The 21,603-nt window shown below is 56.8% G+C and overlaps 11 protein-coding genes across 11 annotated transcripts; 6 read left to right on the top strand and 5 right to left on the bottom strand.

Annotated features, from left to right (window-relative positions):
- Positions 1-552: 552 nt before the first annotated feature.
- Positions 553-2,574, bottom strand: N657DRAFT_653760 (DWNN-domain-containing protein; the record flags this gene model as incomplete). The annotated part of the gene is made up of 3 exons (XM_062794436.1): positions 553-1,996; positions 2,049-2,334; positions 2,400-2,574. The coding sequence occupies 3 exons, from the start codon at positions 2,572-2,574 to the stop codon at positions 553-555; spliced, it is 1,905 nt and encodes a 634-aa protein (XP_062651355.1).
- Positions 2,575-4,351: 1,777 nt separating this feature from the next.
- N657DRAFT_564535 (uncharacterized protein) lies at positions 4,352-5,080 on the top strand (the record flags this gene model as incomplete). Its single annotated transcript, XM_062788286.1, has 1 exon — positions 4,352-5,080. One exon carries the CDS (start codon positions 4,352-4,354, stop codon positions 5,078-5,080), a length of 729 nt encoding a protein of 242 aa, XP_062651356.1.
- A 304-nt stretch (positions 5,081-5,384) lies between these two features.
- Positions 5,385-7,558, bottom strand: N657DRAFT_704706 (alpha/beta-hydrolase; the record flags this gene model as incomplete). The annotated part of the gene is made up of 4 exons (XM_062797378.1): positions 5,385-6,745; positions 6,799-7,073; positions 7,126-7,301; positions 7,357-7,558. 4 exons carry the CDS (start codon positions 7,556-7,558, stop codon positions 5,689-5,691), a joined length of 1,710 nt encoding a protein of 569 aa, XP_062651357.1. The 3' UTR covers positions 5,385-5,688.
- Positions 7,559-8,591: 1,033 nt separating this feature from the next.
- On the bottom strand, positions 8,592-10,202 carry N657DRAFT_612352 (release factor). The gene is made up of 2 exons (XM_062790386.1): positions 9,984-10,202; positions 8,592-9,922 (listed from the first exon to the last, which is right to left on the bottom strand). The coding sequence occupies exons 1-2, from the start codon at positions 10,069-10,071 to the stop codon at positions 8,724-8,726; spliced, it is 1,287 nt and encodes a 428-aa protein (XP_062651358.1). The 5' UTR covers positions 10,072-10,202; the 3' UTR covers positions 8,592-8,723.
- A 224-nt stretch (positions 10,203-10,426) lies between these two features.
- N657DRAFT_678174 (tryptophanyl-tRNA synthetase) lies at positions 10,427-11,976 on the top strand (the record flags this gene model as incomplete). Its single annotated transcript, XM_062796050.1, has 2 exons — positions 10,427-10,519; positions 10,591-11,976. 2 exons carry the CDS (start codon positions 10,427-10,429, stop codon positions 11,974-11,976), a joined length of 1,479 nt encoding a protein of 492 aa, XP_062651359.1.
- Positions 11,977-12,454: 478 nt separating this feature from the next.
- Positions 12,455-13,293, top strand: N657DRAFT_653765 (uncharacterized protein; the record flags this gene model as incomplete). Its single annotated transcript, XM_062794437.1, has 2 exons — positions 12,455-12,590; positions 12,686-13,293. 2 exons carry the CDS (start codon positions 12,455-12,457, stop codon positions 13,291-13,293), a joined length of 744 nt encoding a protein of 247 aa, XP_062651360.1.
- Positions 13,294-13,930: 637 nt separating this feature from the next.
- Positions 13,931-15,920, top strand: N657DRAFT_565326 (gamma-glutamyltranspeptidase; the record flags this gene model as incomplete). The annotated part of the gene is made up of 4 exons (XM_062788349.1): positions 13,931-14,095; positions 14,153-14,171; positions 14,224-14,573; positions 14,634-15,920. 4 exons carry the CDS (start codon positions 13,931-13,933, stop codon positions 15,918-15,920), a joined length of 1,821 nt encoding a protein of 606 aa, XP_062651361.1.
- A 28-nt stretch (positions 15,921-15,948) lies between these two features.
- N657DRAFT_661668 (glutaredoxin) lies at positions 15,949-16,913 on the bottom strand. Its single transcript, XM_062795107.1, has 4 exons — positions 16,815-16,913; positions 16,635-16,739; positions 16,286-16,574; positions 15,949-16,219 (listed from the first exon to the last, which is right to left on the bottom strand). Exons 2-4 carry the CDS (start codon positions 16,659-16,661, stop codon positions 16,041-16,043), a joined length of 495 nt encoding a protein of 164 aa, XP_062651362.1. The 5' UTR covers positions 16,662-16,739; positions 16,815-16,913; the 3' UTR covers positions 15,949-16,040.
- Positions 16,914-17,121: 208 nt separating this feature from the next.
- On the top strand, positions 17,122-18,258 carry N657DRAFT_678178 (NAD(P)-binding protein; the record flags this gene model as incomplete). Its single annotated transcript, XM_062796051.1, has 3 exons — positions 17,122-17,132; positions 17,182-17,701; positions 17,755-18,258. 3 exons carry the CDS (start codon positions 17,122-17,124, stop codon positions 18,256-18,258), a joined length of 1,035 nt encoding a protein of 344 aa, XP_062651363.1.
- A 393-nt stretch (positions 18,259-18,651) lies between these two features.
- N657DRAFT_678179 (alpha-methylacyl-CoA racemase) lies at positions 18,652-19,904 on the top strand (the record flags this gene model as incomplete). Its single annotated transcript, XM_062796052.1, has 2 exons — positions 18,652-18,712; positions 18,766-19,904. 2 exons carry the CDS (start codon positions 18,652-18,654, stop codon positions 19,902-19,904), a joined length of 1,200 nt encoding a protein of 399 aa, XP_062651364.1.
- A 326-nt stretch (positions 19,905-20,230) lies between these two features.
- On the bottom strand, positions 20,231-21,108 carry N657DRAFT_641601 (uncharacterized protein). The gene is made up of 2 exons (XM_062792175.1): positions 20,394-21,108; positions 20,231-20,338 (listed from the first exon to the last, which is right to left on the bottom strand). The coding sequence occupies exons 1-2, from the start codon at positions 20,676-20,678 to the stop codon at positions 20,306-20,308; spliced, it is 318 nt and encodes a 105-aa protein (XP_062651365.1). The 5' UTR covers positions 20,679-21,108; the 3' UTR covers positions 20,231-20,305.
- Positions 21,109-21,603: the final 495 nt, after the last annotated feature.

Genomic DNA, 21,603 nt, shown 5'->3' on the forward strand with positions numbered 1-21,603 from the left:
CGCCCCAACATCCGTTCCCTTCCACCCAAGTGCCCGTCCGGCGTCTGTCCATCCGCATTTTCTCAGTGACCAAACCCCGGAAAAAGAATCCCATCTTCCAAACGCCTATCGAAGACTCCCTTCAACGCCAGAGATGCACCGAGATTGGTTGATGTGTCCATAGAACGGCGAGCATGAAGTAGTCATGACCCAACTTATGTCACAGTGGCGACAACAGCCTCTTTCTGATGAACAGCGAGGGCAAATAAACCCCCATTCACAGGGGATCATCCCGCCCAGCGAGTCATCTGTATATCCATATATATACTGCGCGTCTGTCCCGACGATGTCTGACAACAGAGTGGCCAGACCTGAAATCGTACGGTACGCACGTGGTGGTGTGATGGTTGGTTGGTTGTCGAATTGCCAGCGATGTGTCGAGTATGTACGCAGCGAGAAATGGTGTAATAAGTCGGGGCGGAAAGCGGGCGAGTAAGTAACGCTCAGAGAACCAACCCACCCCCCCACACCCCCCTCTCACATAGATTCAGGCGCCGGGCTACGTCTCTTTTTTCAAAGCTCCCTGTAATCGCTCGGTCGGACTCTGCGCTGCCGGTTCTGGTGCCGGTGCGGGTTGACAGGCTTGCGGAAGTACGCGTCATCCTCCTCACCACCACCACTAGCAGCCTGGTACGAGAAATTCTTGTGCTGGCCGAAATACTGCTGCTGTTGGCCATGGAATTGCTGTTGGTGTTGCTGCTGCTGGTGACCGTACCCGCCGCCCGTGCCCGTGCCCGTGCCCGTGCCCAACCCCATCTCCATGCCCATACCCATCCCGTTCATGGGCCCGCCGCCGCCCATCATGTTGCCGGGGCCTCCTGGGCCGGCCCAAGTTCCGTTGAACCCGCCGGGACCGGCCATGTTGTTGATACCGCTGTAGCCGGCCATCATGGGGTTTATCATGGGATTCATCATGCCCATGTTCATGTTGGGCAGGCCGCCCATTGGGGGCATGTAGTTGCCAGGCATCATGGGCATGCCGGGATACATCATGGGAATGCCGCCCATCATTGGCATCATATTTTGCTGCTGTGCTTCCTGTGCCTTTTGCATCGCTTTCGGCGCCTTGGGAATCTTGGGGTTCTCCAAAGCGTCCTCTGCGGGCCGCTTCTTGGAAGGCTGGGCCTGCTCGCCACCGGCGGGTGTTGACGAGGCGCTTCGCAATGTTGGAGTGGATGTCTGGCCTGGTTGGGTCGTAGCTGGCGCTGTGGGTAAAGGTGATGGCGATTTTGACTTGGCTTGTTTTGCGTCGGCCTTTCTGTCCTCTCCATTCCCGTCCGCGGCTTCCTGAGGCTTCGCCGCGGCAGGACTCTCGGGGATTTTGAACTCCTCCTTCGTTCTACCATCCTTCTCGCCAAGATATGCCTCAATCTTCTTGACAGCCTCTTTGTCCGGTTTGAGATCGTCGATCAGCACGCCATCCGACTTGCAGGCCGGGCAGACGAAGTCGCTCTCAATGAGAGCATTAGTGATGCAATCATTGCAATACGTCTTCTCACAACACGGAGTCTTCATTGGCTCTATGAACATTTTCTTGTCGACGGGGCACTCCAAGCCCCGCTCCCGGACTTCCTTGTCCTCCTCGGCGGCAGCCTTTGCCGCAGAGGGGTTCACCTTCGCCTTGGCCTGAAATTGCTCCCAGGATGCCTTGTCAGGTTCGGCAATCACAAACTCTCCATCAGCATTGACCATGATGCCAGAGGGAGTCTTGGAGTCGTCGCCATCGGAGTTCTGGCCAAGCGCTGTCGCTTTATCCACTGTCTTGAGGAATGATCGCGGGATGCCAGTGGTTCTCTTGACGCGGGGGCGGTTGTCGTACTCCGGGTTGTCGTTGGTTGGACACAGCTGAATCCAGTGACCCTTCTCTCCGCAGCGATAGCATATGTAGCCCTGGGGAGGGTCATGGTCGGGAACGTTGGCCGGTTTCTTGGGACCTCCCTTGGCCACGTATTGTTGCCTGCAACAACATGTCAGTACATGGGCTTCCGTTGAGAGATCGAGGCACATACGTGGCCATCTCTTCCTCGCGGGCGGTGAAGTTTTCGGTTTGTGCCTGAAAGACTGCCGCCATCTTTTCCTCCTCTGTCATGGCGCTGCTTAGTTGGGCGAGTGTGTTGGACTGAGTCTTGGCGACAGGCTTGACAATCTGTTCTCTCCGCGACGAGTTCTTTGCGTGAACGGGCATCTTGCCGGAGACATAGCGAGCAGCACCTCCCCGCCCGGGAATCTTGGGCGGCATACGTCGCGCAATGACGGTGGTGGACCGCGGAATGATTGTCGTGTCATCATCGTACACTGCTTTGGTGTCAGTATACTGCATATATGTTTACTGCGAGCTCGGAACCAGGTAAGATACATACCCTCCTTCATGCCCTCATCGGCGCAGATGACAAGGTCGAAGTCGGTCCCATCGCCGAGCCCGCTCCGTAAGATGATTTCACGCTTCAGCTCAAAGACAGATATGCCTGTCCCGTCGAACCCGACACGCGTGGGCTCTTTTTGTGACTTGAACTTGAAGAAAACCGAGGAAGCCATGCTGGTTGGCGTCGAGAGTTCGCTCTACCAATGTAACGCTGAAGGCGCACTGGTTGTTGTTGTTTGTCGCAAGAAGCGGCGCGGCCGTAACAAAGGGGCTGTCCTTGAATCAGGTGTTTTTGAGGACTGTTTCGCACAGGGTGAATGGGGATATGCGACTTAAACTCTTGCAGAAGTTCCCACGACACACACGTATTGTGCTCGTCTCTTCTTAACGTCAGAGGGATGCAGTCAATTCTGATTGTTCTCAAGGAGACAGAAAGCGCTTTATGAAAGGACGTTAAGCAAGAATAGGGAAAGAAAGTACAAAGACCCCACGCAAGACTCTGGCCGCCTATTGAGAAACTTGGTGAATAGAGAATCGCAAATGATTCCCCGCCTGAATAGCACCACCTCCACGGCCAGCAATTCAGAAACACCTGTTAGTGCGAAGCCCAAGTTATTGCGGGAGTAAATCCAGCCGGTCGAGACCTGCGCAGGAGGAGGCAATACTCTGTATGTCCAGTCTGCGATAGATCAGGCTGCAGCTGTTGCGTCGCTCAGTGTCTCCGGGTCGGTCGCTCTTTGTTGTCCTCGACCGAAAAGGCCAGGGTAAAGTTCAAACGGACCGCATCTAACGCGACCGTTGGGGATATCTCACGAGATGATTACTCCTGCAGACACGATGGCAGAGTGACGGCGATAGGAGTCGAATGTGGTGTGGAGGAAAGGGAGAAAATGAGAAAGAGAGTGTTGGTTGGTATGTTCGAAGGTTGGGAGACTGTTGAAATAACTACCCGGGTCCGTGCTCCGTTGGATGACTAAGCCAAACTTTTGCCTGATGTATGATTTGACATGATCTCAGGCAGCAAGGGAACCTCAGAGAAGCTCCGGCCCCACTTGGGCCGGGCGGGACGTCGACCACTATCAAAGGACAGGAGGGCGTCTAGCTTTAGAGGTCATAACACTTTCTAGACATGAGGCTTCAGCAAAGATGAGCTTTTCATAGCATCATTGAAGCGTTTCCAGGGCCTTTTATAACTGATACAGGAATCTAGAATTGCACTCGTGAGACGAGAGCTTTCGTTCTGTTACGCCTGGTAGTCCCGGATGCTGACCACGTGAGGATGACGCTTGGCTGGAAAGGTTTCCCCATCTCCGCGATACAGCGGCCACTTGGGGGCAGCCAAAAGTGCTGCAGGAGCTTGGACGATGAGCCGATGATCGTCACCAATCCCGTCCCCGACTGTCCGCCTTTGGCCACCCTCTTCCTCCAAACCATCTCCCCAAACCCCAATTCACTAGTACCCGTCATTCTCCCCCTCTCCCAACTGCCACAGCCATTCTCGCTTTCCAATTCGGGGGCACCCCAGCGAACCTTTTCGCCGGAGCTCAGAAAAAGGCCTTTTTTATCCGAGGAAGAAATCTTGAGCGAAGACAGTTCAACGTCTTGCTCTCGGATACCCCATCTTCAATGTCTGGCTTATATCCTTTCCGACCGTGAGCTGCCCTCACACAAACCACTACTGCGCAATCCAAGCTTCGACCATCTCAGTCCGCCCGAATCTAGCCCGTCTGAACCCCGTGTAACTCGACCTTTGGCGGTACCCCCTTCCCTCCCGCCACCCCGCGTCGAAGCCACGAGGTTCAAGCTTGCCTCCGAGCCTGTGTTCTATGACAGTATAAGCAAACCACACTCATCGAAACCGACGCCCGCCCGCAATTAGCTTTGACCTTGAGCTCAACACACGCCACATACACTTTCCCCAAAACTATCAGAACGAGAACCGATCCCACAATGGTGCTCACACACACCACCAATCACACCTACTCGCATCCATTCCCGACCGTCACGCTCGCATTCTTTCTCCGCTACTGCTCCCCCCAGCTGAACCCCTTCGCCAGCCATGTCCTCAGCACCGACACCATCTCGTCGCACCTCGACCCTGACACAGGCCGCCTGCACACGACGCGCATCCACCTCAAGAAGTCGCGCTTACCGCCCGCCGTTATGAAGCTGCTCCCGGCCAGCTTGACGGGCGGCACGTCGGACAAAGCCTCGTACATACTCGAGACCAGCATCGTCGACATGCGCGAGGGGTGGATGGCGACCGAGAGCCGCAACCTCAACTTTGTCGGCGTGCTGTCCGTCGTCGAGCGGCAGCTCTACGCCATGCCCAAGGCACCACATGCGCAGCGCGCGGCCGATAACAGCACGGACGTCGAAACGAGGGTCGTCTTTCGCTCGCGGTTGGGCGAGCGTATCCGTGACCGGCTGGGCCAGGCGCAGGCGCAGGCGGAGGCGGCCGCGAGCGATAGCGGCGGCGGCTTCTTTGCGCGGCTGGGCGCGAGGGGCATCCAGCGGAGCATCGAGACGCTTGCGTCGACCAAGACGCAGGACCAGCTCGGAAAAAGCCGCGAGGGCATGCGCATCATTCTTGAGCGGCTGCGGCAGACGGGAATCATGGGGGTTCTGGAGTTGAGGAAGATGGCCAGTCAGAGGGGCCCGGAGGCCGCTGCTCATTGAGCGATGCTCGCCGTTGCAGTTTCCGGTTCTGGTCTGGCTCTACACCGCTGCACTTCCAGTCCGGGAGCAGCGCCTCGGTCTCACATGCCACCAACACTCCCGTCCTCTGCTCACGCCATCAAATGCGTTTCGGCTGACCGGAGTCATTTATTTTCCCACACTTGTCTGAATCTCACCATTTCCCCCTCACCTTACTGAGACGGGCTTTCCTTGGGAAATCGGCCTCTAGCTGGCTCCCGTGTTGTACATTTACCCCTTTACCTTGTTTTATAACTCTGTAGCACGGCGTATCGGATACCTGTTTTGATATCATCGGATGTTTTACGAAGGGGTTACGCTCATGACCACCAAAGGGCGGGAGGGCGGAAAACAAAACTACCTGGAAGGCCTGGAAGAGGAAGGCTTTTGCCTGGTTCCACTCTTTGTGCTTTGTGTGTATGATAGTGGTGGCTTTTGGGGCCTGGTCTTGGCCAGGGCCTGAGGAAGGAAAAAGCGGAGGAGAGATGGACAAGTATGTACTGGGGCTCACAGTCGTCATTGGCCTTCAATTTGCAGCTTGTTCCTTACTGTCTTGTGTACAGTCCCTGTGCTGTCCTTGTATCTGCATCCTAGCTACTTCCTCGGCCTCCACGGTTCTCCCTTCTTCGATTACTCCACCCCTGCGGCGCCGTCCCCTTGCCCAACGGACCCTGCGGCTGCGGCGTGCCCGTGTCAGTCGTGAAGGGTTTGGTGCAGTTCATGCAATCCACCCTGCCCAGCATGTACTCGACATGCCGGTATGCCGCCGACGGCGCGTACTGAGGAACCATATGCCCCGCCAGATCTATGCCCACGTACGTCAGCCCGCGCTCCGACAGCAGACTCCCAAACACGCCGGCCGCCGCCAGCGTCGAGAGCGTTGTCATGTTGTTGTGCGGGACGTAGAACGGCTGGTCCGGCCGGTGCTGGAAGCCGCGCTTGCCACCCCACGTCATGTTCTGGATCGCCAGCAGCGTGCCGTTGGCCAGGAGGATCATGTCGAGCGCGCTGTGCCCGATGATGACGTTTTGCGTCGCGTCGATGACGCGCGGGAGGACCGAGAGGCTCGAGGGGAGGGACGTGTCGGTATCGTTGACGAAGACCGGGTCGGAAGAGCACTCCTCCCAGGTGATGTTCTCGGGCGCGTGGATTGCGCGCTTCACGTCGAGCCGGTCGAAGTAGATGCTCGCGCCCTCGGGCAGGTAGGGCATGGAACCCGGGAAGCCGAGGACGTCCCAGAGCAAGGGGCAGGTCGTGGCTACTTGGTAAATGTCGAAGCACGGGTTGAGGAGCATGATGGCGTCGAATATGTCCCAGTAGATGTTCCAGCACTCGTCGCGGGTCGTGCCGTTCTTGTGGGTGCCTGGCAGACGGCTTGGAAGAGGGCCCTTGGGCGGGTAGACCAGGTACTCGGCCAGGTAGTCGGCGTAACCGCACTGCTTCTCGCGACGCTTGATATCGGCGCGGAAGGTGTCGTTGAAGGGGAAGAGGCCAGGCCAGTACTCGGTGAACTGGACTACGGGAATCGGCTCTTGGATCTCGTCATACGTTAGGCTGGGGTTGTAGATGGTCATGCCGGACATGTCGAAATACGTCTTGTCCTCGGCGTCGAGCATGGCGTTGGCGATATAGGGGCAGTAGTAGCCACTGCAGAGGTTAGGGGTGGTTCTGGTTCAGACTTAGGAGGCGGATGGACTTACGCATAGGATTCTCCAGTGATGTACACCTTGTAGCCATGCATGTCAAAGGTGTCAATAAAATTCTTCCAGAACCCCATGAATTGGGCGGCAAGCTCCTCCTCGTTCGTGATGGTTGGTGTGCCCGTTGTAAAGCCCGTGCCGACAGGTTGTTCGACATAGACGATGTTGGTCAAGGTGTGCCAGCTCCAGGGGTTTTTGACCGGCTTGTAAGTGCCATACTGCCACAGGAAAGGCCCGTTCTCCTGAAGCAGGCCTTCAAAGGCCGAACACCCGGGCTGTCTTTCGGTCAGTTGCACGCCATGGAACAGTCTTCATCAGGAAACACACGCCACCGTTCAACCAGATGACAATCTCTTTCTCTGCCGCCGCGTTCGTTGACGGAAAGAACCAGAAGAACAAATAATTCTCGTCGTTAGGATCGCTGCTAATAGGCAGTAGCCCCGAATAAGACTCGCCAACGTCGAAGTCGACATCCGGGATCTCCTTTCCGTCAACAGCGAATTCTAACCGAAATCATCAGTATATCGCGGCCGATTAGGCTGTGCAAAGGGTGCTTACTTGTGGTCTTTTCCGTCAGAAACTTGTGGCCCTTCTTTTCTCGGTCAAGAAGTCGACTGTGATATTCAGTTTCGGAACTGACGGGCTTTGCTCTATTCGCATCATGTTCGACATGGCGTTTTCCCGCATGTGCTATGCTCCTGCCAACTGCCTCCGCCGTGCCAGATAGTATGATACATGAAACGAGCTTTGCCCAGAGCATCTTTCCAACCAAGACTGGTCTCAAGCACGGAATCCGTCGTGAGTGTCTCGTTGGAATTTTCGGACACGACAGTCTGAATGAGACGGAGTCGGGATTTATAGTGGTCATAGCCCTTCTCATTAGAGCTCCTTCCACCGAGGAGAAGCGCAACTACCGGTATTTCTTCCATCCTATCTCCGTTCAAAAGGGAAGGCGAATAGTGCCATCCCAGATGAGCCCGTCTATCTCTGTTGTGCACCCAATCCTACCAAAGAAGATACCCCAAATACCCACGAACCTGTCCCTTACCCTGCTGACAAGGACATCGCGAACATGGTAATAGAAAGGGGGATGGTGTCACGCCCAATGAGAAGCAGGACGTCAGCCGATTCTAGATCAAGGGACAGCATGCGAAATGGCACCGTAACCTCTGTACCTACCCGTCCGGGAAGTTATCGTCAAGGACTGCCGCAAATTCCGGTCATGGTGGGAGATAAGGATGGGAGCCGAGTGGCGGGATTCGCCCGTCGATCTATTGAGACTTTCAGGTTCAGGTAAAGCATGTGGGAAGCGATGGGTGCGGTTTAGGGGGCCAGAATTAGACGTGAGCGAGCCTTCTTGAGCGACCGCAACATTCCAGGGCGGCTCGAAGCAATTGACAAAGCTGTGTAACGCTGTAACGTTGTCTCCCACAGCAGAGTAAGACAGGGAGAGACCTTGGATCGAGCCCTGACCGGTAGAACGTGGAGTGGAACGGTCCTATACAGTTGCCGATCGTATATGTGGCAGCTAGACAAGGTTGAGAAGGTGCCTCAGAAAAGTGCTTCCAAGGATACAACTGGGGCTGTCCCGATTAGGGAGGTGTAAGAGAAAACTCAGGGTTTGATTGGGTCATGGAATTTGGGGGTTGAAGGGCATGGATGCGAGTTGGCCGGTAGCGACTCCGCCTGCTGTACGGATCCGTACTCCGTATCCGTAGAGCGATTGATGAGTTAGAGTCGAGGTTCTCGAATACTTGCAAGTTTGTCAGAGCTCGGTGAGAGCTCGAGATATGCCGGAGCTAATGTTGACGTGTGGAGTAGTGGTGCGTCCGGAGAGTCCTCGCGATCTAGCTGGGTATTCGATCTATGCCATCTACCTGTCTCTGATACATGTACAAGGCTCATAATACACAAGAGGAGAGAACTCACTTGCCCTTTTCCCGAGAAGCAACGGCAGCAGAAGCCTCCTCTTCGGAAATGAGTGCCTCAATGTCTTTGTTGATCAGCCACGTCTGCACGCTGTCCATGATCTTGCCCAAGGTTTCCCCTCCCCTGAGCACATCCGGCAAGTTGTGAGCATCCAACCCGCTCCGGTGGTCAGTACACCGGTCCTGCTGGTACTGATAGGTCCTGATTTTGTCTCCCCGCGTAATCTGCGAATTAGCCAGCACACTGCTGCGCATCTGACGGGCCATCTCCTCCCTCGCCTCGCGCCGTTGCTGGGCAATTCTTGAACGCAACAGCCGCCACGCATACTCACGGTTGCGCTGCTGGGACCGCGAGTCCTGCATGCTAACCGTCGTACCGGTGGGGATGTGGGTCAGCCGGATGGCCGACTCGGTCTTGTTGACATGCTGCCCGCCAGCACCGCGTGCCCGCATCGTCTCACTGCGCACCTCGGTCGGGTCGATGTAGAAGTCGCTTTCCGGATTCTCCCAGTCGGCTTCGGATTCTGATGTGCCGTTTTCCGGGAACGACGGAAGCACCCACACCGCGACAGCACTCGTGTGAGTGCGGCCTTTTGCTTCGGTAGCGGGGACCCGTTGCACCCGGTGCATGCCTGCCTCGCCGCGGAAGATGGCGTATGCCCCCGGTTCCTGGACTTCCAGCACGGCTTCCTGCAGAGCAATCTCCCCCTCGGACCCTGTCTGACCGTCACTGTCCGAAGCCTCGTACTGTACGACGCGGGTGCGGTAGCCCTTGTTCGAGCAGTATGCTTTGTACATGTGGAAGAGGGTGTCGGCGAAGAAGCGTCCCTCTGTGCCTCCAGGGCCAGGCCGGATCTCGAGCAGGCAGGGCATGTCGGCGAACGGGTGCTTGGGCGTCAGGGCCGCCGAAAGGTTATGGCTCGACTCGACGAGCTGAGCATTTGTGGCCTCGAGGTCATCCCTCGCCAATTCCCGCATCTCGGCATCATCAGACTCGAGCAAGCCATGGAGCTCGCTGAGAGCGGCCTTTGCCTTTTCGAACTGTCTAAGGGCGTCGGCGATGCGCGAGATCTCGCCGGCGCGTTTCGCCTTCTTCGCGTCGAAGTCCTTCTCCAAGGTTGAGGTCAATTGATCGTGCTCGGCGGTGAGCCTTCGGGCCCGCTCGAGCAGAGCAGGTGGGAGTCTGACTGGAGTTTCTGGTCCACATCGACAGTCAGTTGGAAGAATAGGACCCCAAGGCCGGCAAGAGAGAAATACCTGTGCTAGCTCTCCGAACAAACTGAAAAATGCTGGCGTGTCTCAGGGACCGCGCACAGCTTCGGCACACCCATGGTGCCGCCAACATAGTCGCAGGACTCCTGGTGATGTCGCGTGGCAGGCAACATTACCTGCTACTTAGCGCAGAACAATGAGAACCCTGGACTGTCGCATTAGCTATGCAGTTGCTCCCAAGACGCTGGTCATGGATATTCTTTGGCAGGCATGAATTTTGCCGCCTGCTTCCGCCCTCTGGATTACTGCAATGCCCAGACCTTCGAAGCCGGAGCGCCCCTCCCCCACTATTTAGCATACATTCTGGCAGTTTTAAACACTTCGCTGCAAGCCATTGACTCACACACGAAAGCAGTACCTCGCCTTGGAGTCGAGTATATCTCGCCGCAGCTCTTTGATCAACTTACGACCAAACCAGCATTTCAAATATGGCGACAAAAGTCGACGCCACGGCTCACGACGAGCCATCCAATTCCGAGCCTGTCCAGAAGCAGCAAAAGCAGACAGTTGACCCTTACAATGTTTGTCTCTTGCGCTCAAGATCCGACATGTTTGTATAGCATATACTGAAGCTCTCTCTTTGCTATACCAGGTGCAAGGTGAAGTCGACGAGAATGGTGTGGTCAAGGCCATCGACTACAACAAGCTGGTTGACGAGTTCGGCACAAAGAAGATCGACGACGAGCTGCTCGCCCGCTTGGAACGTGTGACCGGCAAGCGCCCGCACCACTTTCTCCGGAGAGGCATCGTGTTCTCTCACAGAGACCTTGAGCTCATCCTCGACCGCTACGAGCGCGGCGAACCCTTCTTCTTGTACACCGGCCGCGGGCCGTCTTCAGACAGCGTCCATGTCGGCCACACGATTCCATTCGAATTCACAAAGTGGCTCCAGGATACTTTTGATGTACCACTCATCATCATGCTGACGGACGACGAGAAGTACCTATTCTCAGAAAAGAAGACCATCGAAGAGGTCCAAGGGTACTGCAACAGCAATGCCAAGGACATCATCGCCATTGGGTTCGACCCAGCCAAGACGTTCATCTTCTCCGACTTTGACTACGTCGGCGGTGCCTTTTACAGGAATATCGTCCGCCTGTCCAAGCACATCACTCTCAACCAGGCCCGTGCCATCTTCGGCTTCAACGAGAGCAGCAACATTGGCCGGATTCATTTTGGCAGCATTCAAGGCGCAACCAGCTGGGCCTCCTCATTCCCGCACATATTTGGGGAGGATGAGAAGGAGACGGTTGGGATACCGGCGCTCATTCCGTGCGCCATTGATCAAGATCCATACTTTCGCATGACACGGGATGTATCAGCAAGGCTAAAATACCAGGGCAAGCCCTATGCCAAGCCGTCTCTCATCCATGCCCTCTTTCTGCCAGCCCTCCAGGGGCCGGGCACGAAGATGTCGGCATCCATCGACGAGTCTGCCATCTTCATGAGAGACACTCCCAACCAGATCAAGAACAAGATAAACAAGCACGCCTTCTCGGGCGGCAAGGTTTCAGAGGAAGAGCACCGGCAGCTTGGGGGCGACACCAGCGTCGATGTTGCCTTCCAATACCTCCGATTTTTCTTGGAGGACGATGAGGAGCTCGAGAGGATCAAAGTAGCGTACGAGACCGGGGAGATGCTGACGGGCGAGTTGAAGGCCATCTGCATCAGGGAGCTGCAGAGGTATGTGGCCGCTTTCCAGGACAGGAGAGCCAAAGTGGACGACGAGACGGTCAAGCTGTTCATGGAGACGCGGCCACTGAAGTGGGGAGGTAACCCCCGGGCGCCCATAGTTATACCCAAGGTCGAGAATGGGGATGCCGACGAGTCGCCGGCCGATGGGGAGGGAAAGATGACCAAGAACCAGCTGAAGAAGCTGGAGAAGATGAGACAAGCGGAAGCTAAGAAGGCCCAGAAGGCCAAGGAGAAGGCGGAGCAAGCGGCGGCAAAGGCGGCAGGACCCTCTGCTACGGTGTAGGTGAGGAGTTTATTCGGCGTCCTGGCAACATCCATCCATTCTGGCGTGATATTTAGCGTTCTCGCGCGGGTCAAAGAGAATAGACTGGCGTTACAGTCACGGGTCACGGCCCAGGGGTTTGTGATTACGGAGTATTGCAGATACGTTTCTTGGCTCCACTTGACAGCGAGAAGCTTGTCCTGTATGCGCCGAGCCGATGCCGTCCTCGGCGGAGCCGGTCAACCAAAAGGCGTGACCACCGAGCTGCCTATACGAGACACCTGTGCGGGCGTAGTTTATGTGAGCGACACACAATCTGATCACCGTCTCTCCCAAGCTCGGAGTTTTATATTGATGTCTCTTCTCCTCGACGCAAACATATTTCCCGTCTACTTCATCTACCCGATTCACGTGTGACTCACATCCTCCATACCCATCGCCGAAGCTCACAACCACAACAACCCATTCTGAATCCATAATTGCGAAGCAGAGAACCAAAATGTCTTACCATCTTTACATAACCGCCAGAAACTATTCGTCCTGGTCCCTCCGGCCATGGCTGCTCATGCGCCAGCTGGGCATTCCTTTCGTCGAGGAGTTCGCCCCGCTCATCAATGGCTCGTATCGTCAGCCGCGTACGTATCCCTTCCAACAGACGATTTAATGTTGGCCCCCCTGGACGGTTGCGTGCCTAGAAACAACAAGTTTGATTGACCATCATCTCCCGTAGACTGGAAAGAATTCTCCCCCTTAGCGCACATGCCGGTGCTGCATGTCCTCCCAGACACCGCGTCTTCTGAAGAGGAGAAACTCATCCTCTGGGAATCCATCGCCATAGTCGAGTTCCTCGCCGAGGAACACCCGGACAAGACCGTCTACCCCACGAACAAGGTCGCCCGCGCCTGGGCGCGCTCGGCCGTCGCCGAGATGCACGCCTCGTTCACGACGATGCGGCAGGAGATGGGCATGAACGTCGGCGTGCGGGTCGAGCTGGGCCCGGCCGCGTTCAACGAGGCGCTGGTCAAGGACCTGGCGCGGATCGACGAGCTCTGGTCCGAGGGGCTGAGGCGGTTTGGCGGGCCCTTCCTGGCCGGGAAGGAGTTCACGGCTGTGGATGCGTTTTATGCGCCCGTCGTGTTGAGGTTCCAGACGTACCTCGGGGCGCTGGATAGGCTGGGGGAGGAGGCTAAGGGGTATGTGGCGAGGATGATGGAGCTAGAGCTGTTGAAGGAGTGGGTGGATGCTGCGCTGAAGGAGACGGGACGGGAGGTGGTTCATGACGCCGAGACTTGGGAGGGGGAGGGGAAGCGGCTGGTTGCGGACCTGCGAGCGACTTGATGGAAATGGGGAAGAGGGAAGGTACCGAGGATGGGCTTTCGAAGCTCAGACAGATATCCAATATCAGCATGGACTTCTCAAAACGCTCATTGACGTATGCCTGGAGGTTGTCATTGTAGCCCAAGTGCTTCGCTGGCTCTCTCAGCTCGACTATCTGGATGGGAGCGAGTGACGAAAAGGGCGAAGCAGCGGAGAATTACGGGTGTTAAACAGAAACAGATCCGAATCGTTTGAACTGCTGCTATGTTCCTTCCGAAACCGTAACGAAAAAGGCGTACTTAGACGCCGGTTCTCTCAGTGCCTCATTCGGCAGGTGCCCGGCTTTTTACGTGGTTGTATGTAAGTTGGAACCTCCCCAGGCTACCAGGCCCGGCTCTCGGCTTCCCCGCCGTCTCCACAGGGTACCAACCTGCGGATCAGAAAGAGGGGGATGGGTCAATGGTACTGTACCGGGCCGCTTGCACAAGTATGTAAATGGGCGGATATCGGAGGGCAATGATACAGCAGAGGATGGACCCCTACGATGAAGACAGGACCATATATATACGGCCACGTCTACCTCCGGGTTGTCTGCCGTCCTCGAACTTCTTTGACTGCTGTGATCAGACGATCTTTCACACACTCCCCGAGACTCATCATGCCCCTCCCTACGTCGTCCGTGTATCCGCCGCCGTCTGGCGAGTTCATGAAATGGCCCAGCCGGAGGAGTGTCGTGCACAGTACCAAGGGCATCGTGGCATGCACCCAGCCCCTAGCAGCAAAGTGCGGCATTGATATTCTCAATGCCGGCGGCAATGCTGCCGTAAGTGGTCGCCTTGGACATTCCCAACCGCTTTGAGAGAAGCTAACTCCTACACAGGATGCCGCCGTGGCAGTAGGTACGTTGGCGAAACACCTGAATTAATCGTTCGTCCATCCTAACAGCGCCAGCTGCCGGCCTCAACATGACGGAACCCACGTCAACAGGCATCGGCGGGGACATGTTCTGCCTCTACTACGATGCCAAAACGCGCACCGTATCAGCCCTGAACGGTTCCGGGCGGTCAGGCGCCAAGTGCACGGTCGAGACGATCCGCAAGAGCCTCGGGCTGGCCGACGACGTCATCGGTGACATTCCCATGATGAGCGTCCACGCTGTGACTGTCCCGGGTGCCGCTGCCGGATGGGTCGACGCGGTCCAGCGCTTCGGCAGCGGCAAGCTGAGCCTCGAGCAAATTCTGGCGCCCGCGGTCGAGCTTGGCGAGAAGGGGTTTCCTGTGTCTGAGGACACCGCCTTCTTTGTGGGTTTCACACCGCAAGCCCGAACCGGTGAATATACTCCATGACTGACCGTTTTCCAGTGGCAACGTGGCGAGGCGCTCCTGCGCAAGGCGTCCCCCAACTTTGCCGAGATGCTCAAAGCCGATCCGTCCGCCCCTGATGGTGTCCGCGCGCCGAAAGCGGGAGATACCATCAAGCTCCCCAACCTAGCCCGCACTTTCCGCACCCTCGCGACAGAAGGGAAGAAGGGTTTCTACTCTGGGCGCATCGCCGAAGAGATCGTCAAGGTGGTTCGAGACCGGGGAGGCCACCTCGAGCTGGCGGATCTGCAACACCACCTCGAAACCGGCAGCGAGCCCGTCGACCCCATCTCGCTCAAATTTCGCGGCCAAGGCAATGGCTCCTCGGCCAACGGCGGCGTCGAGCTCTGGGAGCACCCGCCTAACGGTCAGGGGATCGTCGCGCTGATGGCCCTCGGCATCATCCAAGAGCTCGAAGCCCAACAGAGAATCCCAACGTTCACAGCCGCCGACCACAACACGGCCCCCTACCTCCACGCAATTATCGAATCTCTGCGCATAGCGTTTGCTGACGCAGGTTGGTTCGTAACCGACCCGTCCACCACGACGGTCCCCACAGCCTCCCTCATATCCCAGCCCTACCTCGCCTCGCGCGCCGCGCTCTTCGACCCCTCCCGCGCAAGCGACATCCTCCGGCACGGCGATCCCTTCCCCTCGCCGGCGCTCCGGTCCAGTGACACAGTCTACTTCGCCGTGTCCGACAGCCAAGGAAACGCTATATCCTTTATCAATTCAAACTATGCCGGCTTCGGCACGGCCGTGGTGCCGCGCGGATGCGGCTTCACCCTCCAGAACCGCGGCGCAAACTTCAGCCTCGACCCCAACCACCCCAACGCCCTCGCCCCGCGCAAGCGGCCCTACCACACCATCATCCCGGGCCTCGTGACCAACCTCGCCGACGGCTCGCTGCACAGCGTGTTTGGCGTCATGGGCGGGTTCATGCAGCCGCAGGGCCACGTGCAGGTGCTGCTGGGCCAGCTGGTCGGCGGGTTGAGTCCGCAGCAGGCTCTCGACGCGCCGAGGGTGTGTATCGGCGCGGGGATGGCGGATGTCGGCGAGGTGTTTGACCGGACGGTGTACGTCGAGGAGGGAATGCCTGCGGAGACGATCAGGGGGTTGAGGGAGCTGGGCCATAGGGTGGAAGTCTTGGGCAGGTGGGGTGGCAAGGGGAGGCAGATGTTTGGGAGAGGGCAGATCATACGGTGGACGGTGGACGAGGTGGATGGAACGGGATTGTGGTCGGCGGGGAGTGATATGCGCGGGGACGGGGCGGCGTATCCGGCGTGATTGGTGTGTCTTCAGATGTGTTAGCGTGCGGGAAGATGGAGCAAGAAAAGAACATGTTACAGTTCTAAGACGCCGTGGTATCGTCGTAGTAGTATACAGCTGCGCAGCAGTCGTGTCTCTTTACTCCTTCGTCTCGCCCTCAGCCTGCTCCCCTTCTTTCACCAACACGCCCTTCTCCTCCAGCAGCTTCGCCAACTCCCCGTTTTGGTGCATGGAGATGATGATGTCGCAGCCGCCGACGAATTCCTTGTCGACGTACAGCTGCGGAATGGTCGGCCAGTCTGAGTATTCCTTGATTCCTGCACACAATCCGCTCTGTTAGTCACTCGTACCAACGTGATCCCAACAGAGGTGGCGACACATACCATGCCTCAACTCTTGGTCCTCCAGCACATTATATGCGGCAAACTTCTCCGGGTTTACGCCCTGCAACCCCAGCACCTGGATGCTGGCGCGAGAGAAGCCGCACTGGGGCGTCTCAGGCGTGCCCTTCATGAAGAGGACTACTGGCGCTGATGCGACGGCCTTGTCAATGGCCTGGCGGACGGCATCGGAGATGAGGCGGCGCTGGGCAGCGAGTGAGAGCAGGAAGGGCGAGGGGGCAACTGGAGTGGCGGCGGGGCGGATTGCAGAGAAGGCTGTTTGCCGGACTGCCTGGAGGTATGAAGTTAGTTATTATGTAAAAAGTCGAATGCGCATAGAGTCTCTACCTACCCTCGAGAAAACTGTTCTTGACAACATGTTGGGACGCAGTTGAGTTTCACGGGGGATAGAGATGGTTTGCGAAATCAAGATGTTGCCGATGTCGAGTTATCGCGACTTTTTATGGCGATTAGTTACCAATGATGTAACTTGCATTGGTTAGACAAAGGGTTAGGGTTTTAGCAGACTTACATCGCATTCCATTCCCGTTGGCAAACTCTGAACGGCTCTTTCCTGCTTGATGATCAACCTCGGTCTCTTTCTGGTTCTCAGCTTGGTTCTGAAAGTCTGATCACTCGCATCCTCGGCGGAATGCTTGTTTCTTGCTCCGCGCCGGACTGGATGGCAAGGCTTCAACGACCGTGTTTGGGCATGTCTTGGCGATAAATCCAAGTCTTTCCCGAGGTCGTTTCTACATCACCCTCGAGTCTCTCATCACAACCACCTTTATCAAATCGAGCGTTCTTGCTTCTGACACTGGCTCTGACATTCATTAAGAATGTCCAATCTGTAAGCTATATCCACCCCCTTGAACCACAGCACCCACTTACCCTTCCAGCCTCGCCATTGCCGTGCACTTCTTCAAGCGCCAATTTCGATCCATCCCTGTCCCCATAACCTCGTACGCTGGCCGCACCGTTATCGTCACGGGCGCCAACGGAGGCCTGGGTCTTGAATCGGCACGGCACTTCGCCCGCCTAGGCGCCGCGCGCGTGATCCTCGCCTGCCGAAACACGGAGCGCGGCGAGGCCGCCAAGGCCGATATTGAGCGGACACTCACCCCGTCCTCTACAATACTAGAGGTATGGCCGCTTGACCTCTGCTCCTTCGACAGCGTGCGAGCGTTTTGCCGACGCGCGGATAAGGAGCTCGACAGGCTGGACGTCCTGCTGGCGAACGCCGCCGTACTCAGCATTGGCTCTCCCAAGATGGCCGAGGGGTATGAAATGCAGGTGCTTGTCAATGTCATCACAAATTTTCTGATGGTGCTTATGTTGCTGCCGTTGATGAGGAGCACAGCGGCGAGGTGGAACGTTGAACCGGCTGTTACGGTGGTGGCGAGTGAGGCGCACTTTTTTGTGGGTAGACTCCTCGTCTCACTCTGGCTCATTGCTAACAGAACCGCTGGCAGACCAAGTTTGTTGAAAAGGACCAGCCGAGGATTTTTGAGTCCTTTCGCCCTGGCCGCGCTATGCACGACCGCTATGGGACTACCAAATTGCTTGATATCCTCCTGGTGCAGGAGTTGGCCGAGCGCCTTGACGCCGCCAGTGCTGGATCCAGCCCCATTGTGGTCAACACGGCAAACCCTGGGCTATGCGAATCCAGCCTGTTCAGGGACATCCACACTATCGGCCAGTTCTTGTTGTCCGTTGCCAAACTTTGCATTGGCCGCACGAGCGAGGAGGGTTCGAGAGCGCTGATGGCTGCGGTCGCTGGGGGACGGGAAAGCCACGGAAAGTACGTCGACAGCGGCAAAGTGGACGACCCAAGCCCGTTCGTGCTCTCCGAGAAGGGCAAGGAAGTGCAGAAGAAGGTGTGGGACGAGTTGGTCACGCTATTATCATGGTATGAAGACATTGAGACGCTCGTCTCTGGCAATGTCACTCAAGTCGTCGGACGACCATGTTTGTGAAAACGCATCGCGCGGTCATCTCGTGTGCGCCACGGGCTCACCCTAATCACGAGGACCCTCTCACTGCACACAAACCATGCAACAGCTGACAGTTCTAGATACCGACCTTGGTGTCGAGTACTCTCAAAGATACATACCTTGGACTGCTGAATCTCACACCGCAAATCCGAATTCCCATACTTCAGACCAGGGCGGGGCTGGGAACCTCGGCTCAAGACGGGCTTGCGGGGCCATGCCCTCCGGCAGGCATCACCGGTTTCGGACAGACTGCATCAAAGAGAGATCGCCGGGGCAAATTAACACGAGGGCCGCTGGTTGATACTTTTTCCCCCCATGAACAACTTCTGGAATATCTTCTAGTATGTTCCCACCGTATCAAGCCTACACCGCACCATGGCCGGCCAACCGCCCCTGACCGGCATCAAAGTCCTAGAATTCGCCGGCCTTGCTCCAGGTGAACGCTTCCCTTATCCCTTACACCTTCATATGAAACTAATCATCATCCAGGTCCCTTCGCAGGCCTCCTCCTCGCCGACGCAGGCGCCTCAGTCCTCCGGATCGATCGCCCCCCATCCCAATCCTCCACCCCTCCCGCAGCGGACCTCCTAACCCGCCGCAAGCGCTCCATCGCAGTCAACCTTAAAGACCCTGCCGGCGTCTCCCTCATCCGCGCCCTCGTGGCCCAAGCCGACGTGCTCATCGACCCCTACCGGCCGGGCGTGCTAGAGAAACTGGGCCTCGGCCCCGCCGACCTGTGCCCGCTCAACGGCCGCTTGGTGTATGCCCGCCTGACGGGTTTCCGCCGCGACGGCCGATTCGCGTCTATGGCGGGGCACGACATCAACTACCTGGCCGTATCGGGCGTCCTGGCCCTGCTGGGCCGCAAGGGGCAGCCGCCTACCCCTCCGGGAAATCTGCTGGGCGACTTTGCCGGCGGCGGGGCCGTGCTGTTCCAGGGGATCTTGATGGCGCTGCTGGCGAGGGCGAGGACTGGGCGGGGCCAGGTGGTGGAGGCGAATATGGTGGATGGAGTGTCGTATCTCGCTAGCTTTGCGCGGTTTGCGCGGAGGACGCCGGTGTGGGATCGGGAGAGGGGCGAGAACTTGCTTGATTCGGGGTGTCCTTGGTATGATGCCTATGAGACCAAGGACGGGAGGTGGATGGCGGTCGGGGCTTTGGAACCGCAGTTTTTTGCTGAGCTGGTTATGGGACTGGGGTTGGCGGGGCAAGGGTGGGAGGATGGGCGGCGGTATGATAGGGACCAGTGGCCTGAGTTGAGGAGGGTTATGGAGGGGGTGTTCAAGAGCAAAACGAGGGATGAGTGGGAGCGGGTGTTTGAGGGGACCGACGCGTGCTGTACGCCGGTTTATGAGTATGGGGAGATGGAAGGGGGCGGGAGGATGGAGGGTGACCAGAGGCCGGCGGTTGCCTTGAGGGCGACGCCTTGTTTGGCTGTGTGGAAGAATGCCGCGGACGCTAGTCACGGTCAGGGGAAGGGGATTGAAGGGAAGGGGTACGACGGATATACTCTTGAGCCGGGGCATGGAGGGGAAGAAACGCTGAAAGAGTGGTTAGACTGGTCGAAAGGCGATCAGTTTGACGTTAGCGAAGGCGGTTTGGTGTTGAAGAACAAGGCCAAGTTGTGATGACCGGCGGCTGGGTAGCAGCCTGTCTCAGTGGACATATCTAACCCTTCCCAAGAAATGCTTCTAGCTTTACTCCAGAACAAAAGAGCCAAGTTTGATACTCTCTATCATACACACTCGTCCGCCGCACAGTGAATTGTCGATTTCGACGCAGCTTTGGCTCCAAAACCGCGCTCTCGACTTGGTGTTCCAGGAATGCAAGACTGAACCCCTCGACAAGATCAGCCGACCACCCCCCTGAGGTATCAAAGAAGGAATGGATCGGAGAACATACAAATGCTCGTTCTAGCCGTGACAGTGTACCATGTTCTCATGCTGGACTTGGAGGTGGGTTGGGCGGAGGATCCGGTGAATCATCTCGTGAGTTTTGAGCCATGTTTGCCGTATTCGGACTCGGTGCCTTATGTGAGGCCAAGTCTTTGGCGTCGTACGACCTGTAGGAGATCAGATTGCGCTGAAGACGGCGATGCGCTCAGGTAGTCAACGAACAGCCTTTTCAGCCTTCAGAGGATGTCCAACTGGCCGTATCTGTTGTCGGAAGCGAGGAGAACCGAGTCCTCTCCTTCTTTTTCCCCGCGTGAATGCCATCTGTCTTAAATTTTCCCTCTTCGCCTTGCACACCGGGTGTGCCAGATCGGACTTCCCCGTCCCACAGAGGCTTGCACAACCCAGTTTTGATTGCTTCTTTCCATCACGGATAGCGCTGCCGGCAGCAGCAGTCTGGAAGACCCGGCGCCATGGCAAGCTCAACATGATTGCGCTCGCAGGTGCCATGCATAACAAGTCTATCCGATCACACACTTGCTGCCGCATGGCAACTTTCTCGGGCTCATCGCCCTGGGGAGGAGCTCAGCCTCTGGAGATGGGCTGAACATGGTTCCAAGATTTGGGCGCGACGTGCCGCGTGGGGGAAGAAAAAGCAACAACTATTGATAGGCAACATCGAGGAAGAGAAGAGGCGAGGCGTACCGGTAACTTTCCTTTCTCACCGCCAATCCGATCTGTGGCTGACATGCTCACCGAAAGTCTGCACAACTTTCTGTGGAAAAGGGTTTGCTTCAATCGGAACCGGGACCAAAGCTGGGAGACAGGCCTTTTGGGTATGGGCAAGCTGCCGCCCCTGAGCTGAATCGCCGGGAACGTTGACCGACAGCTCGTTACACCGCCATAAGGAGATGATGTTGCATTTTCGTCGAGATGAAGTCGGCCGAGGATGCATTGTGATAAGCGTGGAATGGAACAACATTACAGGAGGCCATCAAGTCAAACAAAAACTGACCAGCAACCAGCACGACATCAACCAGCACGACATCAACCAGCACGACATCAACCAGCACGACATCAATCAGCACGACATCATCTCCAACAATAACAAAAAATTCTCCCATTCTGGACCCTTCACTGCTTCAAACCACGGTTATCAGTCTCCACCCTCACTCTCTCATAATCCATGCAGCCCACCCTGCAACCACAGACGAAGCCCGGCGGAGGAAACAAGAAAACAGAATCATCTCCATAATCTACCATGGTATCGTATCGAAAAGGGAACAAGGAGCAAGATACAAGTGCGAGGACCACTCTACAACAAATCCCCTCTGCCTCCCTTCCAATCCCGATCCATCGTCATCACCATTATTACTCGCAACACCAAACCCTTCTCCTCGCCACGACATGCACCTCCAGAGCACGCTCATCTCAG

This window comes from Parathielavia appendiculata, assembly GCF_033297405.1.
Source record: "Parathielavia appendiculata strain CBS 731.68 unplaced genomic scaffold N657scaffold_2, whole genome shotgun sequence".
Classification (NCBI taxonomy): domain Eukaryota; kingdom Fungi; phylum Ascomycota; class Sordariomycetes; order Sordariales; family Chaetomiaceae; genus Parathielavia; species Parathielavia appendiculata.